Source organism: Panthera leo, chromosome E2 (assembly GCF_018350215.1).
Source record: "Panthera leo isolate Ple1 chromosome E2, P.leo_Ple1_pat1.1, whole genome shotgun sequence".
In the NCBI taxonomy this organism is placed as follows: domain Eukaryota; kingdom Metazoa; phylum Chordata; class Mammalia; order Carnivora; family Felidae; genus Panthera; species Panthera leo.
This window is the reverse complement of record NC_056693.1, coordinates 16,963,121-16,982,434: the sequence shown is the minus strand read 5'-3', so window position 1 is coordinate 16,982,434 and position 19,314 is coordinate 16,963,121. Positions and strand designations below refer to the sequence as shown.

At 37.8% G+C, this 19,314-nt stretch overlaps 1 protein-coding gene across 1 annotated transcript in view; it reads right to left on the bottom strand.

The window, feature by feature from the left end:
• Positions 1-16,056: 16,056 nt before the first annotated feature.
• Positions 16,057-19,314, bottom strand: part of LOC122207717 — an 84,971-nt gene continuing 81,713 nt past the window's right edge. Inside the window, exon 14 of the mRNA XM_042917903.1 lies at positions 16,057-18,563. Coding sequence (XP_042773837.1) covers positions 17,122-18,563 — 1,442 coding nt within the window. The 3' untranslated portion in view covers positions 16,057-17,121. The remainder of the gene's footprint in view (positions 18,564-19,314) is intronic.

Genomic DNA, 19,314 nt, shown 5'->3' with positions numbered 1-19,314 from the left:
GAACTCATGACCTGAGCCAAAGTTGGATGCTCAATCTACTTGAGCCACCCTGGTGCCTCCCATATTCAGGGTTGTTGTTTTTTTTTTTTAAATTGATTCTCATCAGTTCCCTAAGTTCTTGTGTCTCTATTGAAGCAAGTCTTAAGGTCAAATCTCAACTACAGGAAAGATGTCCCTCCTCTCTGAAAATCTTCTCTTTTAGATCATATTTTTTAAGACAATAGGTTCTTCTACCTTTCCATTATTCAGGTGTATAGTCTTAAGACTTCTACCTCTTCAGTATCCCAAATGTTACTATTTCTCTGCAGTAACCAATACATTCAGAACCAATACATTCTCTGGTCCCTATTTGGTTTTTTGAGGTAAATACTGACCTGCAACAAAAACCTTCAGTCTTAATGGTATTTCAAAAAGAAGATACAAGAGTGGCCAATATGCACACAAAAGGATGCTCAACATCATTAGTTATCATGGAAATGCCAGTTAAAACCACAATGAGGGGTACCTGGCTCAGGCGGTAGAGCATCCAACTCTTGATCTCAGTGTCATGAGTTCAAGCCGCATATTGGGCATGGAGCTTACTTAAAAAACAAAACCAAAAACCCACAATGAGAGACTGCAACTCAAGCAATAGAATAGGTAAAATTAAAAAGATTGACAGTACAGGCTGAGGGTGGGGGAGGGGGAAAAGATTGACAATACAAAGTGTTGGTGAGAATATGGAGCAACTAGAACTCTCCAATACTGTTTATGGGAATGTAAAATGAAATGACCTCTGCTGAGGACAGGTTAGCAATTCCTTTTTTTTTTTTTTTTTTTTTGAATGTTTATTTTTGAGAGAGAGAGAGACAGAGCATGAGCAGGGCAGGGGCAGAGAGAGAGGGAGACATAGAATCAGAAGCAGGCTCCAGGCTCAGAGCTGTCAGCACAGAGCCTGATGTGGGGCTTGAACTCACAAACCATGAGAGCATGACTTGAGCTGAAGTCTGATGCTTAACTAACTGAGCCACCCAGGTGCCTCAGCAATTTCTAATAGAGTAAAATACAAACTTAACAACTAACTGAGGAATTCCACTCCTGCTAATATACCCAAAAGAAATAAAACCATATGCCAAAAGCACTCTAAGTGAAAAAGCAATACACAAATGGAGAAATACTGTATGATTCCTTTTTTTTTTGAAATTCCAGAAAATGCAAGCTAATCTACAGTGACAGAAAGCAGATCAGTGGTTGTCTGGAACAAGGTATGGTGGGAGAGGTTAACTACAGGGCAACGAAGAACTTTCTCAAGCAATGGTAATGTTCTGCATCTTAATTGTCATGGTAGTTACATGGGTATCACCTTTCAAAACTTTGCTGTATACTTAAAATGAGTGTAATTCATTGTATATAACTTAATAAAGTCGATAAAATGACATCAAGCTGTACACTTAAGATTTATGCTCTTTATGCACTTAAGAAGGAGAAAAGCTGCTGCTGACATGTGGGAGGTAGCCTGGTACTATTAACTACATCTTGGTGTTTTCCTGTTGATCATAAGTGATTTCACATAACATCGACATTAGATATGCAGTTCTGTGACCCTGATGGACCAAGACAAAAACAAAATTACTCTGTAATCGTATCTAAACACAGACAAAACATGAACATTATTCAAACCACAGAACGCTAAATATATTCCTAGATAGCATGAATGACTGCCACTTCTTTTTTAAATTATTTTTTTTAATTTAAATTTAAGTTAGTTAACATACAGTGTAGTATTGGTTTCAGAAGTAGAACCAGTGATTCATCACTTCCATATAATACCCAGTGCTCATCCCAAAGGTGCCTTCCTTAATGTCCATCACCCATTTAGCCCATCCCTCCCATCCACCTCCCCTCCAGCAACCTTCAGTTTGTTCCATGTATTTAAGAGTCTTTTATGGTTTGCCTCCCTCTCTGTTTTTATTGTTCCTTCCCATCCCCTATGTTTATCTGTTGTGTTTCTTAAATTCCACATATGAGTGAAATCATATAATATTTGTCTTTCTCTAATTTATTTTGCTTAGCATAATATAATACACTCTAGTTCCATCCACATTGTTGCAAATGGCAAGATTTCATTCTTTTTGATTGCTGAGTAATATTCCATTGTATACATATACCACATCTTCTTTATCCATTCATCAGTCAATGGCTCCTTCCATAATCTGGCTATTGTTGATAGCACTGCTGTAAACATTGGGGGGCATGTGCCCCTTCGAATCAGCATTTGTGTATCCTTTGGATAAATACCTAGTAGTGCAATTGCTGGGTCATAGGGTAGTTCTATTTTTAACTTTTTGAGGAACCTGCATACTATTTTCCAGAGTGGCTGCACCAGTTTGCTTTCCCAGCAAGAGTGTAAGAGGGTTCCCCTTTCTCCGCATCCGCACCTGCATCTATTGTTGCCTGAGTTGTTAATTTTAGCCATTCTGACAGGTATGTGAGGTGGTATCTCATTGTGGTTTTGATTTGTATTTCTCTAATGATGAGTGCTGTTGAGCATCTTTCCATGTATCTATTAGCCATCTGGATGGTTTTGAAAAAGTGTCTATGTCTTCTGCCCATTTCTTCACTGGATTTTTTGCTTTTTGGGTGTTGAGTTTGAGAACTTTATAGAGTTTGGATACTAACCCTTTATCTGATATGAAATGACTGCCATTTCTTTACCAATTACCATTTTAATCTTCCTTTAGTCTTCTCTCCTTATAGATAAGATTTATTAAGATATGCAGTTATGGAATTAACCTGATTCCTGACAATATCGAATCCAGAACAAAGCCCCATTTCCTTAAACCTTCTCTAAATTAATAAACACAAACTCAATATTGTGTGTTCCTGTTTGCTTCAATGAGCAGTAAACCCAGCTTGTTTGAATATAAGGAATGTTCCTGGTGGTAATTGGCTGGAGGACACTGACACATTTTAACTATATAAAACCTCAACAAAAATGTTAGCATGAAGATATCCAGGGTATTTTTAGAGTTCAAGTTTTTAACTGAGTGACCACAAGCTAACTTGGATTCAACACTAATGTAGTTGTACATTTATTCACTTAATCAAAGCCTTAAGATCACCCATGACAATGTTTTTTAGTTCAATCAAAAACAGAGAACTACAGGGCGCCTGGGTGGCTCAGTCAGTTGGGGGTCGACTTCAGCTCAGGTCACGATCTCACCGTCCGTGAGTTCGAGCCCCGCATCGGGCTCTGGGCTGATGGCTCAGAGCCTGGAGCCTGCTTCCAATTCTGTGTCTCCCTCTCTCTCTGCCCCTCCCCTGTTCATGCTCTCTCTCTGTCTCAAAAATAAACGTTAAAAAAACAAAACAAAAACAGAGAACTAATTACTTTCCATTTTTGCTGTAAGCCATTAACAGATTGTTTCAGGCTTAATAATCAGTCCTTTATTCTCTTGAAGAAAATCACCATTTCCCTTAATATAACATTTCTGCATGCCTGAATTCTGGAAGAACTCTAAAGATACCCCTGGCACTCAAAAGCCACCAGGCTCTATAATAGTGAAATTGTGGTTTACAAATGAAAGCAAGACCTATTGTACTAAATAGGGAGGTAAATTAGCACAAGTGATTTTTTTTTCTTTTGCATTCACAGAAGGGATGAATATTGAAAGAGTTATCTCAGGGAATCTCCCCAGTTCAATGAAGCATGTATTACACAGATGTCAACTGTACTTCAATTAAGAAAGAATATATTACACATTTATAATAGCCAAAAACTGGAAACAAAACAGGTAAATGGATAAATAACTGGGAGGTGAAAATCGTAATTATAGTATACACTTAGTTTTTTATGTTGTCACTTAAAATTTTAAGGTTGCCTGTGATGTCAATTATTTCTCTTATAGTTTCATTAAAGATTTTTTAAAACGTTTTCTTTATTTAAGTAATCTTTATACCCAATGTGGGGCTTGAACTCATGACCCCAGGATCAAGAGTTGCATGCTTTTCTGACTGAGCCAGTCACCCCTTAAGATTGTATTTTCAAATAATCTCTACACATAAAGTGGGATTCAAATTTACAACCTTGAGGTCAAGAGTCACATGCTCTACTAACTGAGCCAGGGAAGTGCCCGTGTTAGGATTTCGCTTTGGTTTGATTTATCCATTAGCTTACCACTTCTATTGGAGTAGGGCATTATCTTGAATTTTTCCTGGATCTTTCCCATATAACTGAATGAAAGATGAAGAGTGGGAGTTGGCGGTAGAGTAGGGAATAAACTGCAATGTAATCAGATTAGTACATCTCTTTGGAAAGGGCTGAACTGCCCTGTAATTAAAACAGTAAGAAGTTCTGGGCCATTGCATTTGTATGAGAGTAGTTGATGGGCAGAGAAAGCCCTTTCACCTTAGTACATGTGTATTAATAATTTGTTAAGAACCAATATAAAATGGCCCAATTTACCTTTATACTAAGAAACATTAATTTTTTTCTCTTACCTAACAGTTCTTTTTCTATTCCTCCATTCCCAGCCACAGAATAATGTCTTTTATTTTTTTTAATGTTTATTTATTTATTTTTGAGAGAGCACGAGCAGGAGAGGGATAGATAGAGAGGGGGGACAGAAGATCTGAAGTGGGCTCTGCACTGACAGCAGTGAGCCCAATGTGGGGCTCGAACTGTGAGATCATGACCTGAGCCGAAGTCTAAGTCTCAACCAACTGAGCCATCTAGGTGCCCCGGAATAATATCCTTTAAAAGAATATAAACCTTATAAATACTAAGAAGGAGAAATCAATCAAATTGCAACTAAAGAACCTTCTGTTACTTTCTAATTTGGGGCCATCTTCATAAATGTCAGCCATTCACTGCAATAAAATTTTAGTTTTTCTTATCTGGTGCTGTTAAAAATAATTGCCACAATATGACACAATTTTGATTTTCCATAATTTTATAAATGAAAATTTTAGGTTTTAAATGTTTTACTATTTAAGTGAAGTGAACATCTTCAGGCAACATGATTTGCATTGGTTTCCTTTAGATAAAGGGAAAAAAATAAAACCTCCCCATAGGCATATAGTTACATATATCTTTACAGCAAAACAAAATTTTGAAAATGAGTGTTTTTCCTAGAAAAGGTAAAAAATACATCTATACATCTACATATGGTAAAACTTTGAAATAAGTTTTCCATAAGATATAAGGTCTGTGTTTATTTTTAAAGATGTACATCCAATTGTTTCAGCACCATTTGTTAAAAAGACTATCATTTATTTTTCTTTAAGATTTTAAGTAATCTCTACACCCAACATGGGGCTCAAACCACAACCCCAAGATCAAGAGTCACATGCTCCACCAACTGAGTCAGCCAGATCCCCCCAAAGACTATCCTTTTGCTATTAAATTGACTTTGCTCCTTTGTCAAAGCACTGTTGACTATATTTGTGTGGGTCCATTTCTGGACCTATTCTGTTCAATGGATGCATTCTTTCTATTCTTTCTCAAATACCTTGTGGTCTTGATTACTGTAGCTTTATAGTAAGTCTTGAAAATGTGTAATGTGAGCCTTACAAATTTGTTCTGGCTACTCTGGGGATTTTGCTTGTCCATATAAATTTTAGAATAACTTTGCTGATATCTACAAAGTAGCTTTCTGGAATTTTGATTGGGATTGTGTTAAATCTGTAGATCAAGTGTGGAACAGTTGACTTCTTCACAATACTGAGTATTCTAATTCATGAACCTGGATCATCTCTCCATTTATTTAGATCTTTGATTTCTTTTTTTTATTATTATTTTTAATGTTTATTTATTTTTGACAGAGAGACAGAGACAGAGTGTGAGGGGGGAGGGGCAGAGAGAGAGGGAGACACAGAATCTGAAGCAGGCTCCAGGCTCTGAGCCATCAGCACAGAATCCCACACAGGGCGTGAATCCACAAGCTGTAAGATCATGACTTGAGCTGAAGTCGGATGCTTAACTGACTGAGCCACCCAGGTGCCCCCAGATCTTTGATTTCTTTTATCAGTTTTATAGTTTTCTTCATATAGATCCTGTACATATTTTCTTAGATTTTGTTATGAATCTGTCAAATTCACATTTGTTAAGTGGAGCACAAGGGTGCTGGAGAGTGAGCCATGGTTCAATAAACAACTATAAGAGAAACTGAAATAAATTATTACTCACAGGTCCTGGAGAAAGTACAAAGCACACGTTGAGGGCCTGTGTTGGAAGTCAAGCCACAGCACAGAGAGAGAGATAGGATCTGGGACACATGCCTGTATTAGGGTCTGTGGCAGAGTGCTTCATGTTTTCTGGGCTAAGGCTGGATTGGTCAATTCAAGACAAAAGAATGAAGTTTTGTTGATCCTTTGGGATTGTACAGGCAATTGTGTCCTCTGTGAACAAAGAAAATTGTATTTTTTCTTTCCAATCTGCATACCTTTTATTTATTTTCTTGTCTTTTTGAACTACTTAGGATTTCCAGTATGATGTTGAAAAGGATTGGTAAAAGAGGATATCCTTGCTTCATTCCTGATTTGAGGGAAAAAGCGTTCAGTTTCTCCCCATTAAATATGATGTTAGCTGTGGGGTTTTTGTAGATGCCTTTATCAAGTTGAAGAAATTCTCCTCTTCTCCTAATTTTCTGGGAATGTTTTGTCATGAATGAATGTCAGATTTTGTCAAATACTCTTTCTGTATCGATAAAATCCCACGATCTTTCTTTAGTCTGTTGATGTGATAGATTACATCAATTGATTTTTTCTTAAATTTATTCATTTATTTTGATAGAGAGAGAGAGAGAGAGAAAGCACATGCAAACAGGGGAGGGGCAGAGAAAGAGGGAGAGAATCTCAAGGAGGCTCCACACTGACAGCACAGAGCCTGACATGGGGTTCAAACTCATGAACCATGAGATCATGACCTGAGCTGAAATCAAGAATTGGACATTTAACTGACAGAGCCACCCAGGCACCCCTACATCGATTAATTTCTGAATGTTGATCAGTTAGAATAAATCCCATTTGGTCATGGTATAATTTTTTTAATACATTGTTGGATTTGATTTGCTAAAATATTGTGAGAATTTTTGCATCTATTATTCATGAGAGACATTGATCTGTAGTCTTCCTTTCTTATAATATTTTTATCTGGGATTGGTATTAAAATAATGTTGGCTTATAGAATGGGTTATTAGAGTTTTCCCATGCTTTCATTTTCTGGAGGAGATTGTGGAAATTGTTATAATTTCTTCCTGATAATTTCTTTCAACTGTTTTTTCTGTTATACAGATTAGAATATTTCCATTCATCAATTTTCAAGTTCACTTAATCTTTCCTCTATCATTTTCATTCTGATATTGAGCCCATATGGTGAACTTTTGTTACTGTAATTTTCAGTTCTAAAATTTCCATTTAGATATTTTTTGTATCTTTGATTTCTTTTCAGAGAGTTTCTATTTTTCCATTTGTTTCAAGTGTATTTTCCCCTTGTTCTTGGAGTTTGGCTATGATAGTTGCTTTAGAGGCTTTGTCTCTTAATTCCAACACCTGTTATTATCTCAGAATTGGTGTCATTTATTATCTCTTCCTCTGTGAGATGACATGATTTTCCTCATTCTATCTATAGTAATTTTGGATTGTATCTTGGTCATTTTAACTATTATATTTCTCTGGGTCTCGTTTAAGGCATTTTTTGTTTGTGTAGCAGGCAATCAACCCAGTAAGTTTCAGGCCACAAGCTCCTGCTTACCTTCTGTAAGCTGTGGCTTCAACCTCAGTTTAATTTTTAATCTTTGTAGTTCTCTTCAGAGCTGTTCCACGTCTGTGCCACCTAGTGGCCAGTTTGAGACCTGGGTGGTGGTCTACCCTATATTTTAGTTCTCAAAGTCTTAGTATGCTATTTAGGGTCAAATTGATGAATGCACAGCTTGGGGGGTGCTTCCAGTTCATACAAAATTTTATGGGATTGTTTTCTTATGCTCCATTTTCTCTGATCTTCCCAACACATTCCAATTCAGAGACCATTTCTCCCTTTCTTCTGGGTAGAAAGGTGAAGCATTGGCTTTTTTGTCTGCTGTTCATTTTCTGCCAACGTGTAGGGCCAAGCAGTAAAAGGATAGAAAAAAAAAGCAATGGGACTCCCTATATGTTCTTGGAAACACAGATCCTGTGGTCAAAGAGGATTTTCCTCCCTTGGAATTTTAGGAACTGGCCCAGCTGTCTCTGTTGTCACTATTATTGCTGCAATGGGATTGCTGGGGGCCTTTCTGGTATTTTGTGGTACAAAATATCTCACTTTCCTATGAGATTTTCTTCTTCAAGACTTCCTGTAGCTTCTTAGGTGACAACCTTCCATATGCTTTCCATCTTCCATCTTGACATTTGTTTCTACTGTTATTGCCCCTTCCATCCTCTGTTCTTTTGATTTTGTACTTTCTGTTACTGTTATTTTAACAAGACTTTAGGGAGACAGCAGAAATAAGCACATATACAGTAATCTTTGTCTCTTCACTTCTCTAGTCATTCTGCTTGTTTAGTTATCCTATGTGGATCCTCCCAGTTTTATGTTGTCACACTTCCATAATAATTGTCGCAATATGTTGATTTCTGAGATGTGCCAAGTAATCTTTAAAAGCAGTCAAGATTATGGATAACTGTTATTGCCAGTTTCTACCCATACTCAGAGGAGTTTCCCTCTTGAATATTAGCAGACAAAAAATATTTCCTCTTTGGATTTCCTTCCTTACAGGAGACTATGCCTGAAAGCAAAGAGTCAATTCCACAATAGAATGTTGTTGCAATTGTATTAATATACAATAATAGGGGGTGACTGTGTGGCTTGGTTGGTTGAATGTCTGACATCAATTCAGGTCATGTTCTCACAGTCTGAGTGTGAGTCCCCCTACCCCCTACCCCAGGCTTGCTGCTGTCAGTGCAAAGCCCACTTTAGGTCTTCTGTTCCCCCCTCTTTCTCTGTCTCTCCCTAGCTCCCACCCATGCTCTCACTCTCAAAAATAAAGATTAAAAAATTTTTTTGAAGAAAAAAATTTACAAGAATGGAAAATTCATGACTCTAGATGAAAGTAGTAATAAAAACAGCAGCTTTTTTTTTTTTTTTTTACATAAGAGTATGTGTATTACCATCCTCATCAACAGTTTACAGGTCATTCAGGATCTATTCTGAACATTTTATACATATTAATTTATCAAATTGATGATTATTTGCACAACATTTTGAAGTAGTCCTATGAGGGGGGCACCTGGATGGTTCAGTCAGTTAAGTATCCGACTTTTGAGTTTTGGCTCAGGTCATGATCTTATGGTTTGTGAATTTGAGCCCTGAGTCAGGCTCTGTACTGACAGCATGGAGCCTACTTGGGATTCTCTGTCTATTCTTCCCCTGCTCACTCTCTCTCTCTCAAAAATAAACTTTAAAGAAAAAGCAGCCTCACGAGTAGTTTGTTGATGGGTAGGCATTAAAAACTTTTTTTTTTTTTTCATTTTATTTTAGAGAGCGAGCATGAACAGGGAGGAGGGGCAGAGGAAGAGAGAGAGAATCAGTAAGCTCCATGCTGAGCAAGATCCCATGACCCTGGGATCATGACCTGAGCTGAAATCAAGTCAGATGCTCAATGGACCGAGCCAGATGGGTGGGCATTTTTCAAACACACGTACGTTTTATATAAATTGAGAATATGCTGAGCCATGAAACACATTCCAAAAGGACTAGAATCATATAGGGTATGACCATCATAGTAACAATTGATTCAATGAAGAATCATCAATGGATTTAAAAAGAAATTTTGTTTATTTATTTTGAAAGAGCATGCAAGCACATGAGGACAGGAGGGGCAGAGAGGGAATCCCCAGCAGGCTCTGTGCTGACAATATGGGGCTGGATCCCATAAACCACGAGATCATGGCCTGAGCTGAAATCAAGAGTTGGATGCTCAACCGAGCCACCCAGGTGCCCCTCATCAATGGATTTTAAACATATAATGGAGAATGGGATAGCTATCTTAATTTAAAAGCACCTTCCTGCATACTACTTACTACAAAGAAAAAAATATTCTTTCCAGTGGAGAAACCTGGAAAGCACAATCTTAGGTAGTTGAAGTTACCATCACTAATAAGACAGTCACATCATATACTCCCTGACATAATGCCTGGAAGAGATGCAGTATTTGTCGAAAATTCATAAATGCAGATATACATATTCTGAACCTAATCATGAGGAAACATTTAACTCAAATTGATGTAATTCATCACAATAAGAAAATCTTTTTTAAAGATAAATTAAAAAAAAGAATACTAGGGGCGCCTGGGTGGCTCAGTCGGTTAAGCGTCCGACTTCGGCTCAGGGCTGATGGCTCGGAGCCTGGAGCCTGCTTCCGATTGTGTGTCTCCCTCTCTCTCTGCCCCTCCCCCGTTCATGCTCTGTCTCTGTCTCAAAAATAAATAAACGTTAAAAAAAATTTTAAAAAAAGAATACTAAAGTAGAACAAATCAGAAAAGGAGTGTGAGATTGTTGAACAGATCATCTCTTTTATATATCAAGGGGTTCCAAAGAAATTTACAAAAGTACTCCAGCAGAGAACAGCCAAGGGTGGAGAGCAGTGTGACAGGATCATTATGACTTATCATGCAAGGAGGATCTAGACCTCTTTCTAATACTCAAGTTCCATCCAAGCAATCAGAAACTAGGGACAGCAAGTTGGGAGATGAGAAAGAGGACCAGAAAGGCAGAAGCCATGTCTTCTTTCCTCATCTGGCATCTCACCCACCCTGCAACATGCCTGAGCTAAAGGAGGGAAGTCCCCCATCCATAATGCTTACAGTTTTGATTTATATGGTGGACTCAGGGTATGGTCTGTCCATGATTTCATCCAGGGTCAGCAAATGTACTTGTTCCACCAGATTCAGTGGGATGATGGCAGACAAGAATGAATCTGTCATATCATCCCAAATTGTGATTTCTCATTACAATCCACATACTTCACCTGGACTCCACTGCAGGTGGGAGTTAGCATGTAATCTAGGTTCCACCAGGCACTACCTGAACCTTGGAAGTGGAGGAAGTGAGCATAATGGGGTGGTGGTGGCATAGGGATAGGATTCACAGTGGCAGGAGTGACTGGTTCCCCTTAAGCAGCTGTTGAAGTTTCTACCTTCCAGTCCTTAGAACATTAGGTGATAAGCATAAAGTGGCAGTAGCAGATTTTCTTGAACAGTACTACATTCAAGTACTGTTCAAGAAACCATGTATCTGAGCTTTTGTATTTGTGGTATATCTGGGCCTTTATCCTGTTATTTTCTGGATCGTACAGCCCTGAAGTCTAATTCCTTGGCCTTCTGAAAATTCTTCAAATTACAAAATATCCTTTATTCAATTCCTTGCTAAAACATATAGAAATGATCTTATCTGCAATTGTTTTCTAGTTCATGAATGGACTTCAATGAATAAACTGTATAAAAACACAACACAGCATATAAAAATTAGGTATTTTTCAAGTTTTAGATCTCACATATTGTCAATAAGAAAAATTACAGAAATACGTATCATTTGTTTCCTAGAAACCCATATTATGTGCCATTTGTGTGTACACCTAAGTATTGGTTTTACAGATAGTACGTGCACCAAGTTATTGCCTCTTCAGACACAGGGAGAAGAGCAGGACTGAAGGGAAAAGAGAAGACTTATTTATGAAATGATTTACTTCTTTTATAAAATTTTAATAAAAAACAATTAGATGTCTAGTTAGTAGGCACCAGTCACACAGGTGCTACTGTTTTTCTGAATTATTTTAGTCAAGAAAATTTAACATAAACAAGAAAGTTTGGAAAAATTAGGAGAATTCTGGAACAATATCAGAAAAGTAGATATCATACATCAAAAAGGATACCTAAATGTGGCCTGTTGCTTGTTGTGTAAAGTTTTATTGGAACACAGCCATGCCCATTTTCTTACATTCAGGATTTCTCAACTTCAGCACTGATATTTTGGACTAGATAATTCTAAAAATTTTTTTTCCAATGTTTATTTATGAGAGAGAGCACAAGTGGGGAAGGAGCAGAGAGAGAGGGAGACACAGAATCTGAAGCAGGCTCCGGGCTCTGAGCTGTCAGCACAGTGCCCGACACGGGGCTTGAACCCACCAACCGTGAGATCATGACCTGAGCTGAAGTCAGACGCTTAACCTACTGAGCCACCCAGGCACCCCCAGATCTGTTGTAAGGGACTGTACTATGCATTACAGGATATTCAGAGCATCCCTAGCCTTTACCCACTAGATGCCAGCAGCCCTTCCCCTCAAACTGACAAACAAACATCTCTCTGGACACTGTCCAGTGTCTCCTGGGATTAAGAGTAGGACAGGTAAAAAACTACCCCTGGTTAAGAACCACTGGCTTATGTATGTTTTCACACTACAAAGGCAGAGTAGATTCTGTATGACCACAAAGCCTGAAATATTTACTATCTGGTCCTTCACAGAAAAAGTCTGTTGATTTCTTTTGCCATTAAAAAAGGTAAAAAATACATGCTAGACTAAGAAAACCAACTGCAAAGTATGTAACAAAACAAGGTTTCTACAAACTCCTTCAAAAACTACTCCAATTTAAAAAATGGAATACATAAAAACAAGGAATTCACAGCAATATTAGGCATGACGTTTTAGACATGATAAACGCTCAACCTCACCGACAGTTAAGAAAATGCAAATTAAACGCATTTTTTCTTCACTCAATTTAACAAAAGATTCATTCTTCATTGAAGTTGTTGGGAATGGGTATATATTTCTAGATTAATGGCAAATTTCAGAAAATAAGGCATTAACTACTACATTTAAAATACACTATGTTGTAAAGCAAGGAATCCAACTGGTGGGAATCCATCCACTCAACAGAAGCACCAACAGGAAATAATACATGTGTAATAAAATTGTACAATTAATTATTTGTAAAATAACAAATCTGAACTGGTGGAAGATTGGGCTGCATATTATTATGCTTTGTCTTTATGATGTAGGAGTCTAAAAGCTAAAAAGTTACACTTGTAGGCACTGACTGGAAGGAAGCCCAGTCATGGTAAGTTACCAAGTGAGAAAAGGGGATTGCACCTTAATGTGTAAGCATGATCCCGTTTAAACTATGCTACACTACACACACACACCACTACCACCACCACTACCAAAGCAAACTTCTTCGATGTGGGCATGCTTCTTGAGTATGGCAAAAAGCATGGAAGGCTTTTGTAATGGCAATTAAGAGAACGTGGGGTTTTTGTTTTTAAGATTTATCCATTTTTGAGAGGGCAAGCAGGGGAAAGGCAGAGAGGGAGACCGAGAATCCCAAGCAGGTACCATGCTGAAAGTCACCTGACACGTGGCTTGCTCGAAACTACAAACCATGAGATCATGACCCAAGCCGAAATCAAAAGATGCTCAGATGCTCAACTGAGCTACCCAGGCGCTCCTAGTTTTTTTTTGTTTGTTTTTTTTTTTTTTAGGTTGATTTATTTATAATCTCTACATCCAATGTGGGGCTCGAACTCATGACTGCAAGATCAAGAGTCGCATATCCTTCAGACTGAGCCCGCCAGGCACCCTGATAGTTTGTTATATAAAATTAGAATACAATTTTCAAGTGTTGAAAAAAGGAAAATGTATACATGGGCAAAAAAAGAAAGAGAATCGTCTCTTAATATGTCAAAAAATATTAGAAATTATAATGAAACCAGTACCATGATCATGCCTGGTTTTGCCTATCTTTATTAATTCAATTCCTCCTAAGGGCAGAGCTTGTCCTCTTAGAACAGTACGTACAACTTTGAAGAAGAGACTTACGGAATAATTATGCCAGTACAGATAAAATTTAGCAATAACTTCCCCTTTAAAAAATGCTTGGGCGCACCTGGCTGGCTCAGTCAGTGGAGCATGTGACTCTTGATCTTAAGATCTGGAATTCAAGCCTACATTGGGCATAGAGCATACTCAAAAAAATAAAAAATGCTTGGATTTTTATTATAAATTCTCCTCCAATGGGCTGACATTTAGCTATAATTGATTTACCATATAATACATGTTTGCATTAAACTTATTTGAAGTATTATTTTCTAAAGTGCAAGATGTAAGTGGAATCCACTAGGGATTATTCCAAATGTGTCTACAGCCCATGAGGTCTGATTAAGTGGATAACTGCAGCGACTTCACAGCAGCTGAATATGCATATGCTCTAATAGTTTCTCAGTTACTACTTTGGGAAAAAGTTATTTTAGGGTCTAGTTTTCAACGTGTAAACACTACATTGATACATTACTTAAAAATTAACTGGACAGATCAAGTCATGAATCATATTCTGGACAAAAAAACTCCCCAACAACCCTATTTTAATAGGCTGCTAGATTTAACTTATTTTAATATTCACATACCATAAGTACAATGGATTATTTTTTTGGGTGATTTGATTTGAATGTTATCCTTTTCCAAAAAAAATTTTTTTTTAATGTTTATTTATTTTTGAGAGATAGAGTGTGATCAGGGGAGGGACAGAGAGAGACACAGAATCTGAAGCAGGTCCCAGGCTCCGAGCTGTCAGCACAGAGCCCAACTCGGGGCTTGAACTCCAAACCATGAGATCATGACCTGACCCGAAGCTGGATGCCTAACCAACTGAGCAACCCAGGCACCCCTCCAAATTTCTTAAAAGCGTTATGCTAGCCTCACAGCTGTGACTCTTTGTACCTTGAACACTTAGAAGATTTTATCTGTTAGATATTCTGATATGAGAGGAATCAGTTTATTGATTCTTTATTCAGGAAAATATCTTTCAGGATTTCAGACATGCTTTAAAAAGATGAACATAAACACACACTATAAAATGCTGAATGTAAAAAAAAAATTTCCCATGTCTTACTAATTCAAAGTAGAATATATGTATATACATGTCTAAAAAATATTTAAGAAAATAATGCTTTACTACAATTTCAGATATACCATAAAAAGAAGCCGAATATAAACATTTCCCCAATTTACTAAATTAAAGGTGAATAAATATGTGTATATACATACGAAAATATTTTTTTCTAGGACTCTGATAGATCATAAAAAAGTGAGTATAAACTTAAAACTGATATGCATGAAGTTTCTCATTTTACTCAAAGTCCAGGAACAGGGCAGTTCCACATTGTTTCATCAGCTCAACAATGTCAAGGATGCAGGTAATTCCAATCTATCCCCTGTGCCAATCTCGGCCTCTTACTCATGTGGTAGCAAAATGGCCACAGTTCCAGGTATTACACATATAGACATGCATCCTGGGTATAAGAGGACCATTTCCTCCTACTTTGTTAGGAAAGAAAATTTAACATAAAGGCTACGTATAACTTTTGCTCAGATCTTCTATGGCCGGGACTGTTATATATATGTCCAATTATTAAGCAAACTAGGACAGCAAGAGCTAGACTTCAGATGGGCAGTCCTGGCAAAGGGAAAATGGCTAACACCAATGGGTAGGTAACCAACAGTGTCTGCCACAACTGTATTGCCTTATTTCTTTATAATTCCATTTTTGTAGTTACATATCCTCTCATTCATGATGATTGAGGGTTTTTTACTTTACCATTTCAAAAGTTTTCAAGGTTTTTGGTTTGTTTTGCTTTGCACTTACTTTGTTAGAGCTTTTCTATACACCAGAGATGAATATTTATTCACTCCCTCATTCCTCTGATTTCTACGTGTGTTTACAGGGGACCTATTAGAACAGGCAGTGCACCAAGTACTGACAATGAATCCTGGCCATTAATCATCTCCCATTTTCTACCCATATTGAAAGAAGTTATTTTCCTGGGTATAGCTTTGTTTCATCCTACAAATGTTAATGCGTAGTTGTCCCTCTGTCATTCATTTCTTTTTTTTTTTTTTTTAATTTTTTTTAATGTTTATTTACTTTTGAGACAGAGAGAGACAGAGCATGAACGGGGGAGGGTCAGAGAGAGAGGGAGACACAGAATCGGAAATAGGCTCCAGGCTCTGAGCTGTCAGCACAGAGCCCGACGCGGGGCTCGAACCCACAGACCGTGAGATCATGACCTGAGCCGAAGTCGGACGCTCAACCGACTGAGCCACCCAGGCGCCCCACTCTGTCATTCATTTCTAATTGTAATTTGCCTTGATTTCCTTTCCCCTAGTGAAGCAAGAAGGCAAGGAGAATGAAAACTTCAGTTTTTAATTTTTCTCCAGAAGGAATTACCTGACATTCAATAAAAAGATGACGTTAGATGTTCCTATATTCACTGCACACATAAGGCCTTCCTCTCATACGATCTCCATCCACAAGTATAAAAATAAAGTAATAAAAGCAGCTCTTATTTAACACACTTTCGATATGAGCCACACAGTATTCTACGGGATATCATGTAATTATTTAATCTTGACAATGCTAACAAGATGGTGCTAATATTGCTAATTTTTAAGTGAGAAAATTTAGACCTAGTTAAGTCATTTGCCCATAAGAAATGAGTTAAAATGGTGAAGGCAAGTAAAGACTGAGCACTGGTTAAGTCCTGTCCCACTATGATTCAGTTCAGGTTATTTTTAGAGGTTAAGCTTGCAAATATTTAACAAGATTTGAGTGGGATAGAATAACCTGCTGCATTTTTAACATTATTATAGCCTTTCCCAAGCATGAATTACCAGATGAGTAACTTAAGCTAAAGCAAATTTGTCTCCTATATATATGACATTTATATTAAGAATCCTCTGATTTCCCACAGGGTAAAAATGATCCTGATGCTGAGAAATGTCTGTGAGACTGTCACTGACACATTAACTGCCTTCCAAAGCCTTCCCACTTTCCTCACATCCATGAAGTTTTATCACTTTTACATTAATTGAACACTGATGGTCCAATAAATTTTGAAACATAAATAGAACCCTCCCAACCACTAACATTTATCAAATAGCAGTAACATGTCAAATAAATTCTGGCCCTCAAAAAAAGGCCTTGTATCCACAGTATGAACTCTGATATTAAGTTATCCTCAAATGCTTTCCCACATCCCTTAAAATCAGGCGGTAGGTTTGTGTTTAACTAGTAGGACTTTGCAGATATCAATAAAATTTTGAGCCTTCCCACATGTCTTCATTCACTCCTCTGTCCTGTATGAATTCTTTGATGTTTACTAAGGTGTGAGCCACGAATAAAGGCCTTCCCACATTGCTTACATTTGTAAGGTTTCTCACCAGTATGAATTTTCTGGTGTCGATTAAGTTCTGAGCCACGACCAAAGGCCTTCCCGCATTCCTTACACTTATAGGGCTTTTCACCACTATGACTTCTCTCGTGATGAGTAAGTTCTGACTTTCGAATAAAAGCCTTCCCACATTCCTTACATTTATGGGGTCTCTCACCCGTGTGAACTTTCTGATGTCGAATAAGTTCTGTGCTACAAGTAAAGGCCATTTTACATTCCTCACATTTATAAGGTTTCTCACCAGTGTGAGCTCTCTGATGTCGAGTAAGTTCTGAGCCACGACGAAAGGCTTTCCCACACTGCTTACATTTATACGGTTTCTCACCAGTATGAACACTCTGATGTCGAAGAAGATGTGAATCAGAGATAAAAGCTTTCCCACATTCCTTACATTTATGAGGTTTCTCACCAGTATGAATTCTTTGATGTAGACTCAGTTGTGAGGCACAACTATATACCTTCCCACATTCCTTACATTCATAGCGTCTTTCACCAGTATGAGTTATCTGATGAAGACTAAGTTGCGTGTCATAACGAAAAGCTTTCCCACATTCCTTACATTTGTGGGGTTTCTCACCAGTATGGATTCTCTGATGTCGAAGGAGGTGTGAGGGTCGGGTAAAGGCTTTCCCACATTCTTTACATTCATAGTATTTCTCATCTGTATGAATTCTCTGATGTAAATTAAGTTGTGAAGTAGATGGAAAGGCCTTCCTACACTCCTTACATTTATAGGGTTTCTCACCTATGTGGATCTTTTGATGTTTACGAAGTTGTGAGCCAGAATGAAAGGCTTTCCCACATTCTTTACATTTATGAGATTTCTCACCAGTATTAATTCTCTGAGGTTTAGTAACTTCAGAGCCATGGATGTAGGCACATTTCTTACTTTCTTTACTTTTTTTGCTTTCATGAATTCTCTGATGCTTCATTAAGTCTGACCTACTATTAAAGGCTTTTCCACATTCTCCACATTTAGAGTCTTTTTCCTTATTAGGACTTCTTTCATGTTGACTATGGTGTGACTGGCACCTGACAGCTTCCTTACATCCCTTGCATTCATTGGTTTTTGCTCTAGTATAAATTGTCTGTAGTACTCCATGAACTGTGCACTGAACAGAAGCAGACTCTTCTCCAGAGGTTATTATGGCTTGTCTGAAATGTCCCTCCTGTTGTTTCTCCAAGTGGCATTTCATTTCTCTGTCATCTCTGACCCTAGTGCACTCAAGGTGAGAGCTTTCAACTCTTTTTATCTTCAGTTGCAATGATTTAATTTCATAACTGTCTGTCTTTGGAAATAAATTATTGGTTTCTCCTCTGGACTCCCAATCTGTAAGATAACAAGAAAGAAAATAGGATGTATTTTCATGTGGCAGGAGACATGAAAGTTCTAAGGTAGAAATGACAAACTAAAAATAGTGAATAATTTAAATAGTGAAACACAGCAGTGAAACTAAAAATACAAAACAAAACAAAACACCCCAGACTGGGGGGAGGGGATGAGAATAGAGAAAATGAGGGGAATTTGTGAAGAAGTAGTTCTTCACCCCTGGCGAAAATCAGAATTAGCAAAGGATCATTACAAATATGACATTCAGGAATTGCCTAAGACCAACTAAATGAGAAATCTAAAGGCATAGGACATTATATCTAACAGCAAGTCCTCTCATCTCTAGCTTCAAAATATATCCAGGTTTTGACTCCTTCTATCAGCATCTCTACCACCTTGTCCAAAGCCATCTTCTCACCAAAGCTAATACACTTCTCTAAGTGTAGGTCTCCCTACTTCCACTGTTGCTGTCCTATATCCCATACAGTAGCCAAAGTGTTCTTGTTAAGTAAGTTAGATCAGGCCTTTCTTCTGCCTAAAATTCTCCACTGGATTTCCCTGTTGAGCAGAGCAAAAGTCAAAGTTCTTATGAGGTCTACAAAACCTTCCCTGAACCTGTCTTGCACTACCTCTGTCTGACCTCATTGCTGATCTCCTCTCTTTAGCACACTTTGCTCCACTCCCTGACCAACGGGATGGTCTTCAAACCTGTGAAGCACACCCCTCCTTCAGAATCTCTGTCTGCAAATAT